The 27,863-nt window shown below is 38.3% G+C and overlaps 1 protein-coding gene across 1 annotated transcript in view; it reads left to right on the top strand.

Annotated features, from left to right (window-relative positions):
* GABBR2 (gamma-aminobutyric acid type B receptor subunit 2) overlaps positions 1–27,863 on the top strand; it is a 484,167-nt gene that overhangs the window by 289,080 nt on the left and 167,224 nt on the right. The window contains exons 9-11 of the mRNA XM_042798101.1: positions 22,994–23,074; positions 26,214–26,364; positions 26,845–26,977. Of these exons, the coding sequence (XP_042654035.1) occupies positions 22,994–23,074; positions 26,214–26,364; positions 26,845–26,977 (365 nt within the window). The remainder of the gene's footprint in view (positions 1–22,993; positions 23,075–26,213; positions 26,365–26,844; positions 26,978–27,863) is intronic.

Genomic DNA, 27,863 nt, shown 5'->3' with positions numbered 1-27,863 from the left:
CAGATGATTTAGTAATGATGTAGTTCAAACTACTGCCAGAATGAAAAATGCATGTGTAATACATGCATGCATGTAAATACTGCATGTGTAAGAAAAATGTGTAAGAAAAATGCATGCATGTAATACTGCATGTGTAAGAAAAATGTGTAAGAAAAATGCATGCATGTAATACTGCATGTGTAAGAAACAGGGTCAGGCAGAGGAAGAGAGAACTGTCATTTGTACATAAAACTAAGTGCTATGAACCCTAACTACTGACACAAAGTCATTTGATTACTTGCTGTGTTCTCACTATACTCCTCCCCACTTTTTTTAACCTCTATGCCATGGACAAATTTTTCCTCCTTGAGCTGCTTTCTGCATATCCAATTCAGAGCTACCCAGGCCATGCTGGACCTTGACAGACTGTGTACAGTCTTTGCTGGTTAATCCCTTGTATAGGAGCATATATGTATAATGATCAAGTTCCTTTTATTTTACCAGATTTGGGACTTGCCTGGTCTTACCAGGTGGGCTCAGAAGCCCCACTTGACATGGGAAGCACCGACACAGCCTCCCTGTCAGTGGCTGGACCACTGCAAAACATCTTGAGGCTAATGAGAAGGGCTAGTTTGAAGGAGGAGGCAAAGAACAATACCTCACTGAAAGGGTATCCCTTCAAGTCCTCCTGCAGAGCTGCACACCAGCTTTTGCACTGAGCAGGCTGGATAGATTTTCCCTGGGAAACATATATTCCCACCTATCATAAAGCCATGCTGGATCCTTGCTTCAATTAAAAGTATGTTATAGGTCCCAAATTAGTAATACAGATTCCCTGTTCTGGCCATTTTAAAAGGTCAGGTTATTTATAAGCCCGGTGAGGCAAATAGCTCCACATTCTGTCCTGAACAGTGTTAAAATGGAAATCTGAGTACAAAGCAGATTTCTGTACTCCTCAACTGGCATATTGGAAAGAACAAGGTGTCTGACATATGCAGAGACCCCAGTGCTTAAGCAATCAATTTTACTCTTTTACAAGACTGCTTGTACCACATAGGTTATAGGGTGGAACCAGGGAGAGTTCAGTGGATTGCAGGGATGTGGCATGTTCAGAAAAGCTGTCAACTCCATCAGGCTCTTGAATATGAAGCATGCACTTCTTGCATTTAGGAGGAAAAATAAGGAGAGGCTCCCTGTGCAGAGCAAGGGGAACTAAGCCTTCCTCTCATTCTGGCCCTTCAAAAGGTCAGTGCAGAAAGTGTTATAACACAAAGTGATTTTAACCTGACTTTGCTAATGTGACATTTGGAGCACGGTTGTGGCAGTCTGATGTGACAGCAGGCGAACGTTGTGTTGTGTTAGTAAATGGCAGAGGGCCTGATAAAAAGGAAGAAGTTGTTCACACGTTTAGTCTGTGCTTCCCCCCTCAAAAAGGAAGGACTATGAAAAGCCCCTGAAGTGTAAACCAAAAAGGTCAGCAAATACATGAAGGGCTTGTTGAATTCAGGGAAGAGAGCAAAATTTTTGAAAAATTCACTAATTTTCGCACCCAGAAAATATTAAGTTGGATTTAAGGTTGAAGTTGTATACAGAACCTGTAGATTATCAAGAGCTTTTTAACTGGTCATATCCAGGTTTGATAAATTCAGATGATAATCTAAGCAATGCAGCAAATAATAATGCAGCAAATGCTATATTTCTGTCTGTATGTTACAGGTTCATTTTTCAGCACTGTAGACCTATTTTAATCACTGAAAGCCTCCCAAGACTCAGGCAGCTTTAGGCCAGTTGATGATGTACTGTGATAGCTAAAATCAGTGTTGCAAATAACTTAAACTGTGAGCTGGCTCTTGAATTAGTAGGGTTTATGGGAGCATGATTTTGGGGAAGTACTCTGGGCTTGCAGGTCATAAATACATATACATGTGCCCTATGGATATAAAGCACCATAGTGATGCTGTGGATCAGCAGGTAAGTAGAATATTCCATCCCTCTCTGATCTTGAGTTGAAATTATGCTTCTGTTTCACTTATTGATTCATATTTCAGTAATTTTTTTTAACCAAAGTTCAATTTTATTTTTTTAGCCCTCTGTGATCTATCTACATGTATGGAAGGGACTGACTGAATGTAAGAAATAAGAAAGATAAAATGTTAGGGGGAAAGACAACTGAGTCATAAGAATTAAATTTCTAAATCACTCGGGCATTTTGAAAATGCTAACCAAAATGGATTCTCCCCAAGTTGAGCAAATCTGAAACCCAACTGTTTTGTAAGATGTAGTCAGATAAATACATCTCCTTTGGCTTCATAACTGCAGACTTGAACATATAAGCAGTTTTCCAAGCTTTTCTCCCTTTAGACATTTGTTCTGATTGACAAAGGAGATCTTGCCAGAATAATAATAAAGTTTTCTTGCTCTTTTACTGAATTAAAAGAGGAAAACTGTCTAGGTAGGAGCATCGCAAAGTTCCTCAGCTCTGCCATGTGGAATTTTTTTGTTGAGATTTTTTTTAGCATGAGATCCTAAAGGGAACAAAAGTTTATCTTAAATGATCTGTCAGGTTCAATTTATTTGCAGTAATTGGCCTGGGGCTCTCCCATTTAGCAAAACCTTGGCTGCTCTACATGGGCAGAGAAGTTGGAAGAAAAGGCTCTTTTTGCTGCTTACAGATGCACCCATACAAAGCAATTCAGCTAGCATCGCTGGCAAGGCTTCGTATCCTGTAGGGCCATGGACAGATGTACTGGAAGAATAACTTTGAGCCTTCACAATCTGCATACGAACCTCCTTGTGCTGGGCAGCAGATACTAGCAGAAATGCGCACTGCCCCTTTCATGACACATTTGAGGAATTGCATGCAGCCTCCTTCCCTCAAACAGCACGGCGGTAGCCAGGCACGGGCCCCAGGGGGAAGGTGTGCTCATCCTAGGGGCTGCTGCCAGCTGGGAACTCGTGAGACGCATTAAAATTTTGCTTGTTTGAACCCCAGAATTTACAGTGATTTTCCTGCACTCCGGATAACTACAAGCTGCTGATGAAAAGGGTGGTGAGAGAAGAGATGATTTCTAGGCCCTAGCAGTATCTGTTGCTTTGTGCTTTTACCATCTCACTAATATATAGACTAAAAGAACAGGCATAAAAGTGGCTCGGCAATATCCTTCATTACAATATAATTGATTTCATGACTGTCTGTAATTTAAACTCATTCAAGCAGTATTCATTCCAGGTGGCATTTATATTCTCATAATTTTGGGCAAATTTAGGGTGAAATATTATGAAATGCTCTATTTAAGACTAGGTATATTCCATTTGCTTTCTTTACTTTCATCTTTTTGCCTTTGCAACTATTATTAAAAAGAAGCAAAAAAAGGGGAGATGGGAGTAAGGGCGTGAAATGTGACGTCTGCATGTCATAAACCAAGCACTCAAAAGTCAGCAATTACAGGATCAAAGGTAAAAGCTCACAAGTATTTTTTTTTCCCCTTCTGTTTTTAAGTACAAAGTGACTAATACTGAAAATCTCTAGCAATTGAGAAGTTACAAGCACGTGAGGTAAGCTCATTCAGAGTCCAGATAAAGAAGTTGGAATACTCTATGCTGACAGACCCAATTTTAACTAGGTGAAGGATTGGGTCATAGAGTGACTTTTACTCACTTTGCATTACAAAAGTGAAATTCTGTCCTCGTTTTACATTGCTCACGATGGAGATGGAAACACAGAGTTGAAATGTTTCATAATGTTACTCTAATTCAGTGAAATGGTTTGCCACTTAGCATTTACAAATAATTTATTGAGTAATAAAGAAACAGGAAGTCTGCACAATATGGGCAGAAAGGAAATACAAACTACAGGGTTCTCTGAATTTCCCCTCTGTCAATCCTTTTGTATCCGTCTTTGTTGGTATCCTCTCAGAGCAGAGGACTGCTAGAAAAATAGACATTGAAAACTAGGTTCCATTCTTCCTTTAGGAAAAATGCTAATAACTTTACCATTGGTTACATTTTATAAAAAAATAGTGATGTATGTATACTGTTGTCTCAGATACATCATAAACATCACAGGGGACGTTCTCTTGTCACCATTATGTGTATATTTTCCAATCTTTATAGAAGGTCAGTAGCAATCAGTCCCTGAAATATTGGTAAACTCCTTTGTGCTTTGACTAGAGTACTCACCTGTGTATTCCCTTTTCTCAGACGATATGAGTTTGCTGGGAATTGTCCTTATCTGAGATTTGTGAATTGCTGTTCAAGAAATTGTCACTGATTACCTAAACAAAAAGATGTGGGTGCCTCATAAAGGTCTAAAACGGGAGGAAAGTTTCCTGGCCTGTACATATGGTAGGTTTCCCATACTACAATTTATCTGCCATTCTCAAGGATAGGATTTTTGCCTCTAGTCCATAATGATGAGGCTAGATAAAGATTGAAGGGAATACTTAGGTTAAATGTCAGCCAGATCATTGGGTAACTCTACGTAGTAGTCAAGCAGTAGAACAAGCTGCCAGGAAGGTTATGCCATCCGCATTTCATTTTTCAGAACAGGCTAGCCTTTTTTTTCTACTAAAGATGATGTTAGATAATTAATCCCGATGGAGTGGCCAAGGACAAACAAAACTGAACAATAGATGTTTCTCCTTTTCATCTGGAGATTCTATAAATTGTGCTGTTCTGTAGAAATCAATAGCTGATAGGTTGGATAAAACCCAATCAACAGATGAAATATAAATGGAGCTGCACCACACTGAATTGGGTCAAATTGCATTGGAAGTGGGTCAAGCCTTTAGGAATCCTTCCTTACTGTTGATTATAATGAGTGCACGAGGTTTTAAAACCAGCTTACTGGTTTTAATCAGCAATAGTTTATAGTATGATGAATTACTGCTGTGTATATAAATACTTTAATTAAGCAGTGCTTTATGAAGACAGTGTAGTTGTACCATTGTAAACTCTGAGCCTGATCCAACAAAGTTCTGAGTAGATCCTGAAAGTTAAATTGATTAGGCATTCTGGACTTCCAGCATCTTGTTCAATCAAACCTGCAGTTTGACAGACAATGCAAGAAACCTTAAGTAGGATTAACAGGAATTCCTCTTTCTTGTCAAAAAATAGTATTGGCTAGGTTCCAGGGTATATTTGCACTGTTAATTATGCCCATATTTGTGTTTGACCTCTGTGCCTAGGTTTATGATAAGCCCTGTCATTAAATCTCCTGGTCAACACAACTGGAAACAGAAGTGGAAATTCCTTAGCTTGTTTTTCAGCAGTCATAGACCTTTGAAGTGCTTCATTATCAGGAAAAGCTAAACAATTGGCTTAAACTAGTTGAAATGGTAGGAAATATCAAGAAATAGCCCAAACATATCACTGCAACAGCAGTCATCTTTGGCTGAACTCACTTTCTGTTGTTTGTGTGCTCAGCTCTATTTGCACAGGATTAACTGACGGCAGGATATTTTTTTTTTCTATGAGCAGGTTTTGCTTAGCAGCCTTTTAACAAATATTTCTTCCGAACATTTGTTCTTCAACTCTCTTCAAAATTAGGCTATTAGATGCGGTAAATCTTTGTGTAAGAAGGGAATAATTTATTAGATCTATGTTTGATTTCATTCATCTTTCTTTTCTAAGATGGTCATCTCAGAAGATTACCTCTGTCTTACCTCTGATATCCATGAAAAGTTAAATAACTTGCACAGATATTTGCACCTGAGTAAGCTGTTTTGATCCACCTTAAAGAAAGATTCAGCCCATTCCAGAATGAAACTCAATCTTATTCTTAGGTATGTGTCTGCAGTAGACCAAGCAAATCATGCTCCATGTAAGTGTCTGTTTCCCTCAGCATCTTGACAGGGAGACTGGTCAAGGAAGTTAAGCTACAGAAGTCTACACCAGACTTATTGGAATTTGGACCGATGAATTCCACCAAACCTTTTTCTAACTAATAAACAGTGTAGTGGCTATAAAAGGGAGTAATTAACTACAATAATAATAATGAGCTAAATCAAGCAGTATTCCGTTGCCTGTCCTGTAGGTTTGAAATCTGCAGTCACTTCTCATATAATAAAGTTTAAATAACCAAGTTGAGACGCTTATTATTTACTGGCTTTAGATCTGACAAAAATACTTTGGTGTTGCTGAAGAATAATCAAACAAAATTAAACCTGTAAATTTGAGAACTCAACATCCTTGATGAGAAAGACCAAACTGTATTTTTTAGTAATGCCAATTAAGATTAAATTAAGATTAAATTCATTTTAGATTCCCCCCCAGCACAGTAATTTGAAGCAAATCTGAAGACTAGTTCCTCAGAGCAGGAATGGTAGGGATATCACCTCTCACAATGACTTGTTCTACCAGGACAAGGGAAAAAAGGAGGTTTAAACATCCTAATTTATACTGCGTGGGTGCATAAAGTTTTCTTGTATTGGCAAATCACAGTGAACTCCAAACAGTTACACCATCCATAAACCAGGAGACTTTCAGGGAGATTGTTAATGCCAGGCTCTTTGCCCTTCTTACCCTCCCCATGGTGAGTTCTGAATGGTGAGATTCATCCACAGGTAAAAAGGACTTTTGTTAAGGTCAGGCTTCAGCCTTTAGATTGACTTTAAAAGTGGTTGGGAAGAAGAATTTATTTCAAAAAATTGAGCAAATTAGTTTTGTAATAGATAATCGTGTAAGGAATTATTTTGAATGTGTGTTCATGATGCCAAGGCTCAGTTGTACCTGAACAGTGTAGCTGGGTTAGGGACTCAACAGCCTGTGAGATGGTGAGACTTTCTCGTGTGTGGTAGCGTATGTGTCTTCAGCAGAAGGCTGGCTTTTCTCAGCAGTCTCGTGGGATGTGCCATCTCAGGCTGATGAGTTCACCATCAACTCTAAGAGCACAGAAATTGTTAGTGTCATACCTGGGTTTTGGAGACTTTGTGGGCTTCTTGAAGCACCTCTCTGATTGCTTGTTGTCTTAGGCTTGGTGGACAGCTGTGGCTGACTTTGTGCCCTTGTGGTGCCTGCTGTGCCGTGCAGTAAGCCAGTTTGGTACCTAGTGGCCTGAGTATGGATGGAGCTAATTCCAGTGTCTCTCTCTTATCAAATTTGTTATCAACACAGAATATTTTGACAATCACAGCTCTGCAGGAAAAAAAAAAAAAAAAAAAAGAAAAAAATCACGCTGTGTTTGGCTATAACTATATAATTATAAATCTTTATTTTCTGCAATATTATTTTTATTTTTTTAATATTTGTCAAAATTTACTATATTTTTCTAAAGGTAGTAAGCCTGTTTAATACCTGTGAAAGAGATCTAAATATTTTAAAAATGATGTTTTGCACTTTTTGGTTTTTCTTGACAATCAAATAAAGTTGCAATATTAATTTATTTTTAGTAAGGAAAAAAAATATCATTTATACAATAATGAGAACTGTAAATTGATTTCATTAATTCATTATTTATTTTCACCAAAAATTAAATACTGAGAAAAATTGTAACTTGATTTGGAGATAGTATTTTTAAAACTGGCTTTAAAACTCTTTCTGTTATTTGTGATTGTTATAAAATCTGTAGTAATATAATTTTAGAAAAATATCATCTGAGCCGGCATGCTCTTAGCAAAAATTAGTTGTGATAATTCTGTACAACTTGATCTTCAAGAGGGTTGTTTTCTTTCCGATATAGAACTAAATTAGTCATACACAGATTCCTCTGAGAAAATTTTTCATGCAAGAAGAGGAGAAATTCAAGAATCTTCAAATGGATTTTTCACCAAATTATGTGTATAGTGCTCTCTTGATTATTAAATTACACTCTGTTCTAGGTCAAGGTATAGAATAAATGATTATAATTTGTTTTAAGTGAATGGGAATTAGATAATTAAGAAGCATATTATTGGGTTTCAGATAGCAGGTAATTTTGTGTTTAAGCTCAATGAAAGGTTTGGATGGGGTGTAAAGAAGGAGGCTTTTATTAGGAAAATAGGAGCAGGAAATTGGACCACTTCAAAAACGGACTTACTCAATTTTTCTTGCTGAAATCAGTGGGTGGGTTTTAACAAAACCGGTATTAACTATTGAAGGTAACAAACAATGTACAAGCAAGATCATGAGATGAATTTAGTTTCTGCATTCTGTTGAACGTAGTTCTCTTTCAACAGTATAGATTTTACAGCATTTCCTGTAAAAGCCTTCTAAGATATGGAAAGCCCCACTGAAGGAAATACCAACAGTATATCTGAGGACATCATGCCCTGAGTTAAAAAAATCATAACGATTTTATACAGTATCAAAAATGCAGTATCAGTTTATATTTTCTGTCTCTTTGTTCATTGCTTCATTTTTATAGACAAAATCAGGAAACTCAATAGGACAGATGTGTAAACAAAAATCACAAACTGAGTAGGTACAGTGTTCTGCTTGGTGAATTGCTGCTTTTGAACTGGACCTGGTTGAATGAGTCCTGTAACTCTTTGGACCTTTTCCACAAAACTTCGAAATGGTAGTGATTTGCACAAAACAATTGATTACTTCTGAGGAACTTAGACTCTTCTGATACGAGAAGACTGACTTCATGTTAGGCTAAAAGACCTGTAAATAATATTTCTTTTGGGGATATAGAAGGATTACAGATCCGCATGGCTGTTTCTCAGGGCTCTGATCTCTCCAAGATGAGCTGCTATAACTTTAGATAATGAAGGATGGCGAGGTGGTGTTCTTGTCCTCCCACCATCTCTCTACATCTCCCACCACTTGCACCTCCTGGTCTCTGTGCCCAGCGCGGCTGCCCTCCCTGACTGCTGAGCTGTGTGTGTCTTGCAGCTGTACGTGTGTTAGCCTGCACTCTAGTCCCTCTCTGGTCTCTCTGTCAGTCCTCCTGGTCTTGCAAAATATTTTTCAGCCCTATAACCCTGCTGAAATTTAAAAACAAACCCCAAAAAAAACAATGACATTTTGTCACAGGTTGTTTTTTGTTGGCTTTGTTAGGGACTGTTAAGGTATATTGCCATATAAACATGATATTTTTGGTATATTGGGGGTGGGGGGGGTGGGGTGTGTCAAAGCTGTGAAGGGATTCACTATTTTGAGTGTAGGACCATGAACTGGAAAGGACTGTACTGTTAATGGCTAGTCCAGAAATAGTCCATAAAATTTTCTTGGTAGCTGCACCATCCCTCCCATATACATGCACAAGGAATAGCAGAAAACCCATGACATGCTATCTTTCAATAAAACAGGAGCTTCAAAATGTGCCAGTATGACTGAGAGCATGCTACACAGAAAAGAAATAACCCAGGTGATGCATCAGGTTGACAAGGTCTCAATACAGGGTTGCAGAAGTGAGAATCTCTTTCGCCCTGGTTGCATGAATTGCAACACTGTTAGCCCCTGCAGCGCAGGTACGAACAGCACCTGGGGAAACAAGTCTGTCTCCTGGAATAGGCTATGGAGGTTATAGAATATTTTCCATGGAAGTAAGAAACTTCCATTTCTAGGAATATATCCGCTGCTGCGTGCCAGGAGTTATTTGGCAGAGGAAGGCAAAGCAAGCTGCCGTTCAGTGTTGGTGCTGTACCCGGGAAGCAGGAATGGCGGGATTGAAGAGGAGCCAGCGGCTCCTCTTGCAGCAAGGCCAGAGCAGAGGAGGATGGCAGGTCCTACCAGGACCAAGACCAGGAGATCTCTGTTCCTCCAAGAAAGTCGGGAGGTGCTAGATGCTGAGATGATAACACAGTTGAGGTGATGAGGGCATCGGGAATAAGAAAAGGACTGTAGCTGGAATTTGGGGGCCCCATGTTTCCAAATATGCAAGTGAGGATCCGGGCACAGGTCTCACACAAGAAATGTGGCTGGTTTGGTAGGTTATTATTTCATATGTTTCTGACTGCTGCATTCTCATGAGTTTTGACCTGTATTGTCCTACATCGCATTGTTCTTGCTTAAATCAAAGTTACTTAAATATAGAAACAAGAAATTTGTGCTAGATTTTCTGTACCTGCCCAAATCACAGGAAAGCAAGACAACATTTTTACATTTTACACTGAAAAGCAGTTAGTAAGAACATTTGACTTGCATTGCTATCTCTCACTGTTCTGCAAAAGCTATTGCAGAAGAAGCAATTGTGTACAAGAAGGTGAAGAGACAAAACCAAATTTAAGTAGTCTTTTTCTAATAAAGTTTTATACCGATGTTCTTAAAATTTGAGGGGTTAAAGATTTATCATCAGATAGATAAAGTACTTTTCAAAATTCTGTTAACTGTATAAAACATGACATAGATTATGATTCTGCTCTATTCATTTTTTTTTTCCTGAAACATTCTATAATTTAAATTTCTATTGAATGCTGTATCTAGCGAGGGATTCATAGCAATTGCTTAGATACATATATACTGAGATGCATACTCACTTACTTCAAGTAAGATTTAAATTCCCTTCTCACAATTTAATCACTCTGGTTTTGACTTCTGAACTCGTCACAATTAAAGTTCATGGGACAATTGACTTTTGTAGATAGCTTACAGTAATAATTTGCTAACAGTTTCAAGGGAAGGTTTTTTGAAATATTTATTTCTTTAAACTGTTTTTGACATTTTCTGCTTCCAGAATTCCTCTTGCTCTCATACTCCAAACAAATCTCAGCTTTCTTTCCTTGTCATGTATCTACAATTTTAACACTGCATCAGGCAAAAAGCAAACATTATGCTAGAACAGGGAGACAAATATCCCTCACATTTGAAACACTAGATTTTTTCAAGTTTTGATTCCAGTTGTAATGAAAAACTGATGACATTAGTTTTGTACATTGGTTTTCCAGAGTTTTATGCATCTACACAGGTTATTTAATCTAGTCTGTTATGCCCAGTCAATTGTAAAGTCTCTACCATTCTTCTCTGTCATACTGCAATACAGTGATACATGAGAAAAAATGCATACTTATGCTTTTCTAATTTTAATCAGCTTTTCAAGGATCTTTGCCTTATATTTCATTCCTGCAGGCATAAATCCCGTCCTCTTGTAACAAGTTAACGTTCAAACTAAAATCATCACTGCTGCATGCTATCAACTTTCTATACAGAATAGATTCTTTCAAAGTATGAATGTTTTGTCAAACTTTTCTCCCAGTACCTGCAATAGCAGTTTTCATTCTGGAAACCCTTACATGAGTGTATTTAATGTTATACATGAAAACAAAGCTATGCTTATGTAAAAATGCTTGCGTGCTCTGGCTGTGTTTTGCCACGAAACTTTATTCCAGAGATGTATGTCAGGTGTATTATATAACTGCTCTATATTAATTATTAAATCCTTTATTATTTAGAGTAATTATAATTTAATGGCTGTAGCTTTCCATGGGAGGTTTTTTCTCTTAATGTAGGCCTGTTTTCTGTATCTATTCAAACTCCAGAAGAAGGAATTAAAAGAAAAATAAGTCAGGATTTAAAATTAACCAGCACAGCAATGAGGTATACCATATTTTAGGTAATTTTAGGAGCATTTTGAAGCAATCATTAAAGATAAAATCAGGGGATATCACTCCAAAACTTCTTTGTATCTTAATGTCTTCTACAGTACTTTCTTTGCTCTTAGTAAAAGACGTGTCATTCCTAATTAGTACTGAGAGGAGGTTACTTTTGGCTCTTTTTCCTCCTTTTTGTTTTGTTTTTTTTTTTTTTTCCAGTGGATTAGTAGTACAAAGAGATTACTGAGAGCAGGTTAAAGCGAGTGGAGGTTCACTGAAGTATCTGGAAAATAGAGTTATTACTCTGTAACTTAGAATTTTAACAAATTCCAGTTGGAGTATGTTTCCTTCCTCTTGAATACATGATCAGTTTGCAGGTTCTTACAGGTTTAAAAAAAAAAAAAAAAAAACAAACCTAAGCAAACCAAAATACTTTCCTGAATGAGCTATCTTTTGCAAATATTATTGTTTTTTTTTTTTTTTTGTAAGTTTTAACACGATCAGAATTTAAAAGGAAAATTAAAGAAATAGTAGTGGTAATAGATTTTGAAGTTCAAGACTAGAATGAATCCTACTAAAATGTACTGGTAATAACTGAAGGAAGACAAACAGCTCTACCAACTTGAAAAATGTATATCAGGGTGGCTTAAATGCTGATTTGACTGCTACTATCATTTTACATTTCAAAACTGTTTTGGCCTCATGCTTACATACAATTCACATATATTTACATCAAAAAAATAAGGCTGTCAAATGGATATTCATAAAGTGAGAAATATCATTGTAGGGGTGGGATAGTGGGCTAGGCTGGTACACGGAACATTTCAAATGCTGTTTTTTCAAAACCCACCACTTCTTTTGTGGATCAGCGGTCTCCCACAAGTGGATCCATGTTCTGGTGGACCTATCTCTTAAAGCCCGTAAGAACTGAGTAGGGCATGGGCAATTTTTTCTGGCTGTCAATATTTCACACAGAGATTTCATGTCTTCCAGTGCCTTCCTTAGGTCATGCGGCTGCACAGCCTCCCCACCTGCACCTTTCGGTCTGTGCCCCAGGCTTTAGGTTCCTAACACGTCTGCTTATGGTTTCACGGCACCCCTCCTCCTGGTGGGTACCCCAAGCTTTACAAACTTCTCAAGTAGTTTGTTGGGGGTCAAAAAGCCAGGCGAGAAACACAGTTTTTGAAGAAGAATTTTCCAGCAGCCACTTCTACTTGTAAAAACACTCAAAGTAGCACTCCCGAACACACTTTTCTCACCCTGTGAATCATGCAATTCTTAGGTTAGATGGGCAACCTGGGGTTGTGTAACATTTCTTGTTTCCTCTCTGTCTTGTGTGCCATCCCTAAATGTAGCAGTGACAAGCACATGCCTGATGGGGAGCGTGCCTCCCTGAGGACAGGGAAACACAATCTGTGATCCCACGTGGCCCTAAGCCTCGAGCCAGGCTTCTGCATGGGGAACTGATTGTCAGGGGAGGGCTACAGCTTGAAAGGCTCAGTGTCTGTGGCTTTTGGTGGCTCTTTGAGTGGCAGCTCTATTTGTCACCTCAGCAGTGGAAGCTGTAAGAGTGATCTAGGGGAGTATCACTAGTTGGATGCTTTTATAGTCAGTCTCCCCTTTATCTTGACAAGGGGTCGCTTACAGGTGCAGGTTATTACACAAGTGGGGTTTTGTTGCTCTAAATTTTTTTCTGGAATGCTTCCCCTACTCTTCCTGCATAAAATATCTGGAATAAACCAGCCTGGGTGAGTCAAAACTGGATTTTTTTTTTTTGTACAGGAAAGAAATCCTGGCAGTTACTGTACAAGTTACAAGACAGAAAAGAGCATAGAGTTTGCAGCTTTGTATAAATGTGTTCAACGCTGCCTCAGCTACCTTGTTTTGTATCTTAGGATGAGGGCAGTTGGGAATTCTGCCTTTGGATTTGACCCTGAATCATGAAGAAGATATTCAAAGCTCTTTATGTGCTACAGTGTTTTCACAGGCCACCTGGTGTAATGGCAAGAGTGGATATTCAAGGACATAGTGAGTAGTTCAGATCCAACACTCATAATACACACAACAGCTGCTGCTCTCCTCTCTTCTTAGGCACGGTAATTGTGAAACTCCAGCCTCTAAATAATGCACTCTTAACTCTGTAAAAGTTTAAGGATGCAGTACATAAGGAAGAAGCCAGAGCATCTCGTTTCCTGACCCCTCAGTGGAAGCAGGCGAGGCACAGCCTGCTGTGAGGATGCTCGGCATGTGCTGAGCCCTCTCCTCCCAGGGGAGGGGAAGCACAACCCTGACAGATGGCGAGGGAAGGCCCTAATCATATAATCGTAGGTATGCATCCAAATGTGTGATAACTGAGCCTTTGTTTTGTCCCTGCGTTCTGTGAGATTACCAGAAAGCAGGCATGCCTTGCTAAGTGGAGGGAAAACAACCTTGTCGTGAGGCAGTCAGTCACTTTGTCACATCTATGCAATAGCTGGCATGCTGCTCTGCTCCTGTCCTCTGGCCAAGCACGTGTCTTCTGTGGTGGGAGACATTTTCATTTCTGTCACATTATGCATTTAAATTTGGTTATTGTAAAATTAGGAAGGGCCACCCAACCCTCAAAAGGAGGACTGCCTCACGCAGCTTGTTCTGTATGTCTGAGCAGTCCACAAAAACACCGTGGCAGAGACTTGGCAGCACCGTTCAGGGCAGCTGAAGCTGTCCACAGAGCGGGGTTACTGTCAGTGGTTGTGCTGTGCATCACTGCACTGACAGCAAAACCCTCTCTGGAGAAAGAGGTAACCATACGAGGTTTTCTAGGTAACTGATATGGGGTTTTTTTATTTCCCTTCTCAACTGCAGAAACTAAGAGATACTCCACATTGAACTGAATTTAAAATTTCAGTTAGAGAATTAATGTGTTTAGGTAAGTGTAGTGAAACATTTCTTTTGTGCATCCATGGGAAAATCAAATTAAATGCTAGAATATTAAACATACCGGGGGATGAAAAGATTACCCTGATCTTTTGTCCCATTCAACCAGGGTGTGCAGCTGGGCTGGAGTTAGGGCTGTCTGGGTCCCCAAGGCTGTCCGTCCTGTCAGGACATCCCCTGGTAGTGGCCAGTCACATCTGTCAGGTTTGTTTGGAAAGCCTAAATGCTGAGCCAGCAGATGGAAGTTGGGATTAGGCTGTTGTCTTGGGTGTCCTGCATTTTTCAGCTACAGGTAAACTTTAACCTGGTGAGTCAGAAAAAACTTGACAGCAGTGCTACTCCCAGTCATTTCTTCCCTAAATAACACTGCTTGGTGAATTTGACTTAAGCTCATGAGTAACCTTTAGGTTAACTAAAAAAAAACCATTCTCTGGTAATTTGATAATGATTCAAATCTTTCTTTTGCCAGACTTTCCTCGTAGTGCACACTGTGCCTACTCAGACTCAGTTTCCAGAGCACCAGAGAGATAATAATTGCATTTATTCCCCTTGGATAAGAGGTCTGGAAACACTACTGCTCTGTCATCTTGGGTTTCTTCAGAAGTCTCAGAGATTGTCAAAATGGGCACGCTGCCATCCTATGGGCTTCTGTCCCTTATCTTTGAAGTGGTGCAGTATCATGGTATATCTTGGATTGTGCCTCAGGGTCTCTTACATTTCAGAACTCTGAAATCAAGCTCAAGAGGCAACAAAAGGTGGCCACAGCCTCTCTCACTGGCACCTCCAGCTCCCGTGCAGTCCTGGCTTGAGCTGTCCTTCTCCTGGAGAGACTCTGGCAGATGGAGCTGCTGTCAGGCCCTGGGCTGCTGCCAGGGGACTTCTCTGCAGATCAGTGGCATCCATGTCCAAACTTGTCACTGCCTGGATGGCCCTTCGAACCCGGGAAGCTCCTGGGACGTCTCCTGGGAAGCCAGCCCAAGCCTGTGTGTCTGCACAGGTTGATTTGCTAGCACACCCACTGTAGAAAATCGACTAGTGTATGAGAGTAAAGGTACTTAAAGGCACACGACAATTAGTAAAGTTGTGTTATTATTTAATGATTGAGAAAATTCCTTCTCATGGTGGCTTCGTGTAATTTTACACATGCACTGCTACTTCCCACTGTAAATTCTGTGTCAAGAAAAGCATACTGGTTTCAGACTCTGCTAGGAAGAGGTGATTCCAAGTGATAAGTGAAATAAATATCAGGTTTTGTTTGTAGACCATGTTACATTTAGATAAATATCAATATTAAAAAACACACCTGTACTTGCACTGAAGTGCTGTATGACTTCAAAGAATAATTTATTTTGGCAAATAAACTGTCAGAATGATGAGAATTTTTATTCTCTAAAAAGTTTATCAAATCATAAAAGAGGATGAACAATAGAATAGGAAAACCCTTTTCTGGATTAAGATGTTGCAGTTATTGCACATGCACGTATCCTAAAATATAATCATATTATACCTATTTGAATATTTGTAGCTGTTAAATTGCTTAATGGAATTATAGGTAATTCAAATTACTGACATATGTTTCAGTGGTTTTGATTATGATTCTCAGTTAAGATTTTATGCTAGAAGTATTAAAACCAAACAAAGTGTGATCTCTTGTACAACCTCATTTCAAACTACCAAGGAATTTATTAAGCATCCTAAGAAACAGGAACTTCTTTTTAGAAGAATTAATGTAAGCTCTGTACATTTGCTTCATCACATCAGTCATTATACTTCATAGATAATCTTCCTTCATCATTGTGTATTTGTTTATACCTTTCTCAGTTTCCTGAATGAAAGGTATAATGATGGTGGTAACAAGTAATTGTTTTAAACTCAAGGTCATTATTTTTTATTTCTTCGTATAGCTCGTTGATACATAATGTTTAAATACCTAAGATACTTAGGTATTAAATTCACATGAAGTATATTACTAAACTTCTGTGCAGAGCTAGGAGCCAGTCTAGCAGGCAAAATTGGAGACATGTAAAATCAGGAGGATAAAAATAAAGGTTAAAAAGAATCAGTAAAATTAATTTTTATAAGCTTTTAAAAACGCAGATGCTTGAACTTTTTATGGAAAAACCTTCTTGGGCTATAAAATGTCTAGATTTTTTATGAGTTCAGGATTTTTAATGACATTTTATGTGCTGCTTGCTTACTTGCTTGCTATGTCCTGTTGGCTAAATACCATTACTAATGTAGTGAAATAATCTCAGGGTTAAGACTTCTGAGCTTTTATCCTGACTCTAAGGCTGACATATGCTCTTTGGCCTTTGGCTAGTTTAACCTTTCTGTCTGTTTTGCTTTATGGATAAATAAAAGATAGGACTTGAGAACTGACCATGAAGAGTAATTATCACTTGCTATATATACTGCTTTCAAAATCAGAATTTCCTGTATGTTGTGTGCACTGGAATCTAGGATTTCAGAAATAAAACACTATACAAGAACTTCAAATGAAGGAAATAGTTATGCAGGTGTTAAAGATGAAGGTAATATTTATTTGGGTAGATTTTTAACTCTAATTACAAGGGTAAAAACTGTGGTAATTCAAATCCTTGCAAAGGTAACATATTTTTTTTTCCTTGATTCTTTTCTGGCAGCTTCTGCTGAAGAATAATCTTCTATCTGACTGAACATTTTCTTCCTTATTTGAACTGCGAATCTTAATCTCAGCATTTCTGTCTTTAAACAAAGAAATGGTTGCCTACAAAGGGATAGAAAATAATGAAAACAGCTTTGCTCATTCATTATTTATAAGCTTCTCTTCTGATTTTTTTTTTTTTTTAAATTGGAAACTTTCAATGTGTATTGGCTATTGCTGATAAGTGATAAGGATAACTGAAAAACTTCCCAGTCCTGTTTGACAAGGGTATATTATGAAATTTATGATTACATTAATTTCCTAAGAGTTTCTACAGGATCCACAGTATTAACTGTTTTTGTATTTATTCTGAAGGAAAATTAGCTTTCATGACACTTGCTTTAATTCAGTAATGTAAAGGCATTTAAAACAGCGTTTCCAGGTTTTGTGGTAGATCATTATTTTGTGAAACAGCTTTCAAAATGAATGAGATAAAGGTAAGACTGGTTAGAAGAGACTTTGCAGGCAATTTGCACAGGACTTGCTGAAATATGGGAAGTGTTCTCTGACTTGCTATCGGTTTGCAGTCTCCAGCTTCGTTTTTTCACTGCTTGTGTTCGACCCACCCTCTTTCCTGGGACTTGTTCTCTTAACACCCTTGCCCACAGGATTGCTGTTGCTCTCTGTGGCACATTAGCTCTCCAGGAGCCTTCATAGTAGGCAATACAGTGAGTGAAAAAGAACAGCTAAGATCTGTCAGTGAGAAATGATTTCTAGGTGAATGATAATATGAAGTGCTAAAGAAAAACATTTATTCTTTAAGAGGGAATGTGACCAGAAGCCAAACTGGGGAAAGGCAGGCCTCAGGACACCATAATGCAATGTGTCTGTGCACCCTTTGCCCTGTCTCTGGACTGAACCCATCAATGAGTTGCCAATAGCTTGTGAATGGTGAACTTTCAGGTAGGTTAGATGCGACTTTGAAAGTGTGAGTACTTCTGCAGGGGCATTATTTTTGATTCTTATCTAGGAGGTTGATTTGAAATTTGAAATTTAAATCTTTCCAAATTTAAGTGTCGGTCTCTTCCTCAGGATCTTTAAGCATCTCAGGTGTGTATGGTCCATGCTCAGTTTCACCTGTTGGTGGCCACTTGGACATTTTCCAAAATTCTTCTGAGATCTGATGAGTAAATATTCCCCACAGATTCAGGCAGTCCTGCTGGGCTGCGGTGCATGGATGAGGAACAACATTTGTTAACTAGATGTTTCTATTGTAGGACAAGGCTTGATAATACTGGATCCTAAGATAGGCTGCTAAGTACTGCATATTGCAGCAAGATTTTACAATGTGCTAAGCATCTAATCCCCCCCACTGAGTTACAATGAATAAGCAAGAAGGACAGATGACAAAGAGTGGGAGAAGGATTGTTAAACTGATGTCAGAGGAAGGTTTTCAGGGAGTACTGTGATAATTTCCTGAGTGGAGAAGTAGGAGGAGCTATACAGAAAAATTTAGAAAAACTTTTCAAGGAGAAGGAGACATGGAGGCAGCACCTTATGCAGGGATGTTTTTTCGGGACCCAGTAGACCTACATATTGTGTATGCTTTCAGCTATAGGTTATGTCATTTTTTCTGCTGCTTCTAAGTTGAGAATAGCCTAAGTGTCCTTTAGATGAGAAACCTCAGTGACCCCTAGCTTATCTGGAGAATAGTCCACAGTAAGTTTATTAAATTTACTTTAAAATTTACTTTATATCTGTTGGAAAGTGAATACTCATCGCTGGCACATGTTTGTACTTCGCATGGAATTCTAACTTCATAAAGAGCTGCAGTGACTTAACAAAGTATGACTAGTGTCAAGCTATGGAAAGCTATTAAGAGCTTTGAGGTCCTTAATTTTCATTTACAGCCATGTGGTTTGGGAGGCACTGTAATGTTAGGGCATACCTGTTAACTTGTCTTTTTTTTCTGGTGGCCTAGACATAGTTTTTACACTGATATAACCAACTAGACATGTAGGAGTTCATGAATGCATTCACATATCAATATACATCTTTTTGTAATTTAGTAGGATACTGTGTTATTTCAGAATGCCCTTTACTATTATAAGCATAAATTATACCGGTGATTATACTGATGCAAATATTTTTATACTGGCTTAACTGCATCACCACTAGGGTTATTTGTACCATTTTACTCAGACCAACACACTTGAAGGTGCTACAAGCTTTAGAGATAAAAAAAGTTTTATCATAGTTAGGAGCTAACCAGCATTGTCTACATAGAGGAAAGCAAAGGAAATACATCCATCCCATCTCTTATGCCTTTCAAGTGCTTTCTCTCATCCTTAAACATCTCAGTAGAAACTATCTTCATGAGGTGTGTATAAATACACTTATAAAACTGTAGCGGAAATGGAAGTTGTGACATATAGTGAAATAAACTGAAACTAAACATAGTCTCATCTGGAAATCCTCTGTGTAAGTGTAAAACAGTCATGCTGGCAATTGTAATACTGCTGTGCATTTTGCTAAGTTTATTTTGCTCAGCTGATATTAGTTGCAGGATTATTTTTGCTTTTATTTGACAAAAATATGTAATTACCTGATATGAAGTTAAAAAAATCTGTTGTATTAACTTTGTGAAATGTAACCTAATTAATTGAGTGGTAGTACATCAATTTGTCTGGAGTTGCTTAACATGGGCTATAAAATTCTGTTATAAAACATGTAGAAGGAAACATTTTAATTCACCTTTAAGAGTACTTCAGTTCTTTGCTGGCAGAAGGCTTTCATCTTGGCCATATAAGTAATCTATTCTGTCACAATCAATTATTGGCAAGAATTAGTTTATAATTCTGCTAGGCATAATTTTTAGTCACATGTTTCTGGACCAATTTTCTCTGGTTTGGCTAGTTTTCTTACTTTTCTGTTCCTGTGTGAAAGAACAGTTGCAGATTTAAGTTCTAAAATCACACCACTCCTGTCCTAGTATTGACAAACATTATCTCATGTATTTATTTTCTCTCATATTTTTCTTATGTGTTTTAACCTGAGCAGGGTGGTTTCAATACAATCTCTATCAGAACTATGGAAGTATCAAGTTAATAATGAAAGCGCTACAAAAAGAAGCCAACGTGCAAAGTGCTTTGTTGGTGTGCTTGCTTTAAGGAGTTCCACTTCCTCCTATCCTTTTATTGCTGAACACAGGAATTTTGCCAGATATGAGCTATATTATACAAACATGAGTATATTATACAAACATACTGACTTGAATAATTCAGAATTTCCAAAGGGAAGTCAAAGGAATGGCATATAGAGAAGTAGAGCCTGCAGTCCCATTCTTAGCAATGTTGGCCTGTGCAAAAGAACAAAGAGCCATAGTGCTGCCTCCTTGCTTCCTTTAATTAACATTTGGAGGTGACTGTCACTGAGCAGCACTTGTGCTTGGGGAACTGAAAAGCCAACAGCTGTAGTGGTACTCCTTGCTGAGAGTATGAAAGAGCACAAAGACTATTTGTGTCTCCCACTCAGCACCCCGGTAGTGACACTATGAAATGGATAGTATGTCCTTCCTCTCAATAAAAATATGGTTTATTTCGCTCACAGACTACTTTCCACAACTGCAACTACTTTAAGGTATCAAATATCTTTATGGCTTTTCTTGACTCCAATAAACCTTGGCATGTGCTCTATGAACTGTCCTTTCCTATTTGTAAGGGACAAGGCATTGATAATATGGTTCTTATGTATTAAATGCTTTTTTCCCTACACTCCTGTGTTTCTAAGTCCAAAAAACTCTCGCTCTTCAGCTCAGTCTGCCATGGAAGTTCATTTCTCCAAATAGCTCTACCAAGGTCCATTTCTACAAGGCCTAGCTCCTGGTACCCAGGTTAGCTAGCTGTAGGCTACCTCATCTATATTGCACTAGATTGCAGTTACCATCATAGGCACATTCTCAGTGTTACTTCATCTGTAGAGAAAGCCGTGTAAGAATTTATAAATGTTGGAAAGGAATGGCATTGTAAGTCACATGAAGCAATCACAGAAAAAGTTTCTCAACTGCAGTACCTTCATCAGTTAGACCACAGATTTACACTCTTTTGTGTGTGCTTCCCCACCTATTATGTGCTTCTCCAATCTAATCTAGTCCCAGTAAGTGCTCCATACAGAAATGTTTGTGGAGCAGTTGCTCTTTTCTTTTTGTTGTTCATCAGGGCTATCAGGTTCTAGCCTGTTGCTGTAAAGTTGTGGCTAGTCCAACACCAAGGTTCATGTCCTCCCCATTTGGTATAAATAGATGCTGTGGACTATTTGGCTTCTAATGTGCAAACTATATGTTGGTATGCATTCTTGTGATAGTCTCTCTTCTCTCTAGGTTGTGTTTTGATGTTTTAGATCTGCAAGTAATAGCTGTCATGCTACAAATACAGATGAAAGTGAATTGATTCTGTTTTTAGCAGTAACCATTTTAGCTTTTACGTGACTACTGGGAAGATTTTATTGTTTAAGACTGTCAATTTTACTGAGAATTTTCAGCTGGTAACAGAAAGTATAAACTTATATTTATTCTTAAGAGTATATAATGCTGTGTGGATGGGCTTTGTAAAACTGTTGCTGGACACTAGGGGATTTCTCTTTTATTCCAAACTGGTCTTCAGGCCCCACAAGTGGATCATGCTCATGTGAAAGGCAAGTCAGTTTTCAGAACTTCAAACTCCAGCTTTTGATGGGGGTATAGCAAATGCCTAGGTATCTCTGCCAGATTTGCAGCCCAGTCTATAATTTTATATAAACAATTTAACAATAAGAAGTGTAGTTTATGTAAGGAAAACTTTTGCCTCTTGTGAACTCTCAGATTAGTATTAATCAGCCTGAAGATTTTACTAAAATGGAGCTAGCTGCTCCATTCAGCAGAGCTGAACAGGCACAATCACTTTGAGTGAGAAAGGAGAAAAGGTTAATGTGGAACTGTTGGGTGAAATACAGTCTTTTCAAATTTGCCATCTAGTTCAAGATCATCAGCTTCCAAAATCAGTGCCACAAATAGGGTCATGAGCTCAGAATTTAAATGTAAATTGAGTTGTGCATGCCCAGACGTAGAGGCCTGAAAGGAAATTTTTGGTTCTGCTGAGCCAGCTCATCAAAGAAAACTTTAGCCAATGTGACTGTGGTTTGTAAGTCTCTGATCAAAATGTAAAAGGTTTAGTGCAAAAGTGATAATTTAGTAAGTTCCTGCATTTCTAAGCCATAACAAAAACCCAACAGAAATAGCAAAAATTAATTTATGCCAGATGTTATCAGAAGGGTGGGACAAATGTGTGCCAGAGATCCAGCTGCAGTGTCCAAGGCAGCATCCAAACAAATTAAGTTCCTATATCTGCGTACCTCTACTCCATTTGGTAGAAGAAGGCCGTATATGTGACAATAGTCCCAAAAGAGAAGGTAATAGTTAACAGTAAAATTTTAACTCAATTGCACGTTGGCTTTAATTATATAGCATACTATGTTTTGCAGTCAGGGTACTAATGAGTTGTTAATTCCTAGTCAGAATAAGAAATTAGATTCCCAGCATATCTATTAACTAGCCAGTCTACTCCATACTGGCTGGAGCATGCCACTACAACTCCCCTGGAAAATACTTCACTAAGCAAGATATCCTAGTTGTTTAAATGAGAGTGGAATGTGTGATTTAGTCATGTCTGGTCTCCCAGGAAAATGTCCTGCATAGTGTGAACCAGTAAGTAAGTATGTGATCTTTCAATTGGAAATGTCTGTGCTTAATAACAACAATTCCCTGATTATGCAAATGAGTTCTTAAAAATACTTTGTGTTTCTTTAAAGAATCAGAAATATTTATTTTAGTGATGTTATCTGTCTGGCATTCTGCTTTAATAATTCATGCACTTCAGGCATATTTCTTTTCCTTTTGATGTACTGTCAAAAAAGAAGGCAAAACCAGTTAAATAATTGAGAACATGTGAGCTGCCATAAACAATCACTCTTGTTTGTTTCTCTGCAGAAAGAAAGGAAGTCAAGGTGGGAGAGTACAATGCTGTGGCTGATACACTGGAAATAATCAACAACAGCATCAGGTTCCAAGGTAGGAGAGAAAACTGGAAAGAGGTACAGGAATGACATGGATAGCTGTATGTAGTTTGTAAGACTACATGCTGTTAAAAAACTGTTTCAGGATTTTTAATATCAAAAAGCTATGAGATTGTATAAAGAGAAAGGGAACTGAGCTGTGCTTAAAAACAAAAAAGGAGAAATCTGAACAGAAAATCACAATGTTTTTATATGATGTACTTGTTTTTCATTCCGATGACCAGTACAAATTCAAATTTATATGTGTACACAAACTTTCTTTGATATTTCAACAAGCTGCAGATATATCTTCTCACTTCATCCCCATTTCCCACTCCCCTAGGTCATCTTAACCTGAGGGATGTTCTTGTGTGCTGTGTTTGTACACACAAGAAGGAGGCGGTTGTTTTCATTTGGGAGGTGTCTGTTAGGCAGTTAGAAAATAGGATTTCAAAATACCAAGGCTAGCTTTAAGATGGCCCATGTGAAACAGGGCTAGAGATGATGTTCAGCCCAGCAGTACTCCCAAGGTCCACAGCGAGTTTATAGCCTGCATTGCTGTATCTTCTTGCCGTTTCTTCTCCCATGCTGCTCCAAAGTTAACATGGGAATTTCCTCTGCCCTCAAAGCAGTTGGAATGTGGGCATACCCATGGCTTTCTGAGCATATGATCATGGCAGCCAGGTATCAGCGAGATGAGTTTTAAGAGACTCTTCTGTTGCATATACCTTATTTTTAAATCTGATAATTAAGATTTAATCTTAAACTCTGCTATGGTGCAAGTCAATAATGGAAAGTGAAGTCAGCTTTGTGAGATCTGTGTGGTTTCCCCTGGGAGTGGTGGACGAGTATCAAGCTGCTGTATCCTGTGCTCTACTACACCTGCCTCCAGTGTCCCAACACCCAAGGTTTGTATGAGCATGACTAGAGTTTCACTACAGTGATCTAATCCATGACTGCTTGTGCATCTGCTGGAGCTTTCCTCCTTTGCTTTTGGTATCCTTTCCTGCACCTAAAAGAGCACAGCTACATGCACTTCTCATATCTGTCTGGAGAATGAGGCTGTGGAAATGGAGTGCAGAATCTGTCCCACTGGCCAAAGTCGGGGACCCAGTAGATTATTTTTGCTGCAACGAGGAACTGATGAAGTAGTTGAATACTGATTCAACATCATTAATTTCCAGAGAATATATGCAGGTTGAACCAAGTAACAGGAGACCTGTTTTGTTCATAACTCCACATCTTTATGGACAGTAGATAATGGGAAAAATTCTCTGTTCAAACTTTTTTAAGGATCAGACTTCTAGTTCTTGTTCTGACCACATCTGGTGTTCCTTCAACCAATGGCCTGTCTTATATTTGTCTTCAGATGCATTATGTGACTCACAGTGAACCTTCTCCATTTACCCACCTTAACTTTTCATTGAAGCAGTCATGTATCTCATGTGGAGGACACTGTTTTTATGTCTTCCAGGAAGTATAAAAAACTTAGTAACTTTAAGTTTTTGAAATGAAGAGTAGTAAATCTAGCCCTGTTTAAAGCATTGCATAAAATTGCACACAAGAGAACAAGAATTCATTATACTAGAAGCAATAGAATTGAATGGCCATTGCACAAATAATACATTTTATGGAATCGTGGGTTGTCTATATTTAATAAATACTAATCATCAATATACTCTGTATGGTTTAGATACAGCAGGGTGGGGTGCCTTTTTTAATATTAGTTCTTTTAATTCAGACGTGTGCTTTATTGTATTTTTGGCTTGTTACTTGTTGCATAATTCTCTAAAGTGTCATGCACTGTAAATGCATGCTCTGATGTGGGGAAGGGAAAAGGGGAAAATCTCAGGTACTTTTCTCCAATATCAAATCATCAAATGGTCCATTGACTGCCACTTTATTGTGATCACCTAAAAGGAAAATTTTTTTTCAGAAATGTTGAGCATTGAGACCAAAGCATAGCGAGTTTTGATTGTCTGAATTGTTTCAGCATAACTGGTATTGATAAAGCTATTTTATTGTTTAAATCCTTTAAATATTCTTCTGGGTGCAAAGCAGAAGAGTGGGTGTGAAATTTAGCTATGGCAGCTGTTGGTCAGTTATTTGCAGCATTATGATCAGCGGGTCCACAGAGCTCTCCCTGTGCAGCCATTTTGTGAAATGAAGCTGCTTGGCCCTCTGTGGTCACCCTCACTGCCCCATGGGGAGCTGATATGAAAGGACAGGCTCAGGCACTGTAGGGGACACAAATCCCTTTCTGAAGGAAAACAGTGATGCCAAAGGCCTTTTGCCAGTCTCCTGCACCAAGAAAACATTTAGTAAGCAGGTAAAATGGAGTGTGGGAAGTAGGGGATGCACAGCTTTATTGCAGTTGTCGGAAAGTAATTCTCATTAAACTGAGAAGCCTTTAATTAGTGGGAGCTGGCTGTTGATCAAGCATATGGCTTTGAACACAGTTTTTAAGTTCAGACATTCAAGTCCACATCTGCAGGGGTTTGCAAAGTGGGTCTGTCACTATAAAACCTTTGCTATCCATTTTTCTGTATTGTTCTGTTATGTCGAGCCCTAAGGGCACCAACAGCCCAGCCTCCCCTGCCTCCTGGGGCTTCCCCCACCCCATCCACATCTCAAGACGCCATTTCAGCCCCCCAGGGCCATCAGTCCCTGCCCCAGTGGTGCCACACCAAGGCTGGTCTCCAGCTGTGGTAGGTATCTAGACAGGCCTTTTGAATTTGCCCTGGTCATAATGACAGTATACAGAGAGACGATGCTCTGTTTTCTACCCATTACTCTGTCACTTGTTTCAGGAAAGCATAACCGCCTGGTAAAATTTACAGTCATAGTATACATTTCAGTGTTTGTTTACAGTTTAAAATTAGGATAGTTAGCATATATTTCATGGGGTTCTACATTAGGGTATAGTTGTGTTTTTTCTTCCAAAGAAGATGTTTACCTGCTCCAGAAATACAAACCTTCTTGTCAATCAATGTGACTAACATGTCTGTCAGAGTCAATGATTTCATCAGCTACTGATATGGTTCACAGTTGCTAAATATGCTAAATCGAGGTATAGTACTTAGGACAGGCAAATTTTCTTACAGAAATTCTACAACTGGGTGAGATTTAGCTCTCTTTCCTTCTTGTAATTCTAGGACTTGAGCCTCCAAAGGACAAAACAATTATACAAGAGGAGCTACGCAAGATCTCCCTGCCTCTCTACAGCATCCTCTCTGCCCTCACTATCCTAGGAATGATAATGGCCAGTGCTTTCTTGTTCTTCAACATCAAAAACAGAAATCAGAAGTAAGACACTCATGTTACTTCTATCACTACTTCTTTTGTATTTGAATTCCATGTTTGTAGAGTCTCTCATATATATATATTTATCGGGAAAACGTTAAAACTGTGGAAAGATATTTTAGAACTATGTAATTGAAATCACTGTGTAATATATTTTCATTGAAAGAGATTGTCTGTCTGTTAAGTTCTTTTCTACTGCCTGGAAAGTGTAATGTTTTAATTTATGTTTGACTATTTGCTATTAACATTAACCCTAGCTAATTACTCCACCAGTAAAATAAGATGTCTTCTTACTAAACATTAAAAAACCTGAAACAATGCTAGACTTTATAAAACAGCAAATAGTCTAAATGCTGATAGATTTAATGGAGTTCTACAAGAGGGGTTATCTGTTTGGTTCATTATGAAAAGCTCTTATTTATTGCTCTAATAGCCTAGCAGTAATCTTTTCCTCTTTAATGCACTATCACCTTTTGTCCATAGACTAATAAAGATGTCCAGTCCCTACATGAACAACCTTATTATCCTTGGAGGGATGCTTTCTTATGCATCTATTTTTCTTTTTGGTCTTGATGGATCCTTTGTCTCCGAAAAGACATTTGAGACACTTTGCACAGTAAGTAATTCCATATATTCTAGTTGAAGATAGTCTTGCAGGAAGCTCTGCGAGAAATGCAAACAGAAAAGTTCAGTATTTGGATGTCTCATTCCATTTAATCACCGATTCTCTTAGTTCTTTCCTGGGATATTTTCTGGGACCAAATTCTGAAATATGAACAAAGCTATATTATTATTATTATTAGTGGAAGCTTCATGTGCATTGGGATTTGGCCTCAGACTGAAAGAGTAGATGTACTTTCTTGTTTTGCAGTTATATATATGAACATGATTTATTAAAGGCTGTGTTCAGAGCATGACAACTAGTAATATCTGTGAAGCTACTATGTTTTCTTTATAGATTCAGTATTGTTTTAGACTTCATGACTGCTGCTTGTCCAGGTCTTTTTACTCAATTTTTTCAGTTGAATCTTCAAAGACTTCTACTACTATTTCCAGACTACATTATAAACTCACAGAAGCCTAGATCCATGTAGAATATATTCTGGTTAAGTCAAAACAAGCAACTCTGAAACCAAATTAAATATGTCCACTTAGAAGCTTGTAGTGTCTTAATTGCTCACGGTAATATGCAGCCTGACTTACAGAGGCGATTTCAAAGAAAGGGGAAGAACTTCAGTGCAAGGATATTCCTTCCAAAACCAATACAAACAGCATTTAAATTTATCAAATATTTTCACCTCAGAAATTCCTGACTATTCTTGGCCCATTGTCTAAGATTATAGGACTTACTCAGGAGTTATCCTCCCTATGTTTTTGATCCTTCTTCAAGTCTTCAGAAAGTTGCAGTTCACAGCACCTTTTTTTAGGAGTCTGAATTTCTGATGTTGTTGTTGGATAGAAAGAAACTTTACTTCCAGAGAATAATTCAAAGCATGAGAGTT

Source organism: Tyto alba, unplaced genomic scaffold, assembly GCF_018691265.1.
Source record: "Tyto alba isolate M040663 unplaced genomic scaffold, T.alba_DEE_v4.0 Super-Scaffold_27, whole genome shotgun sequence".
NCBI lineage: Eukaryota > Metazoa > Chordata > Aves > Strigiformes > Tytonidae > Tyto > Tyto alba.
This window is presented reverse-complemented; position numbering and strand designations above follow the sequence as displayed.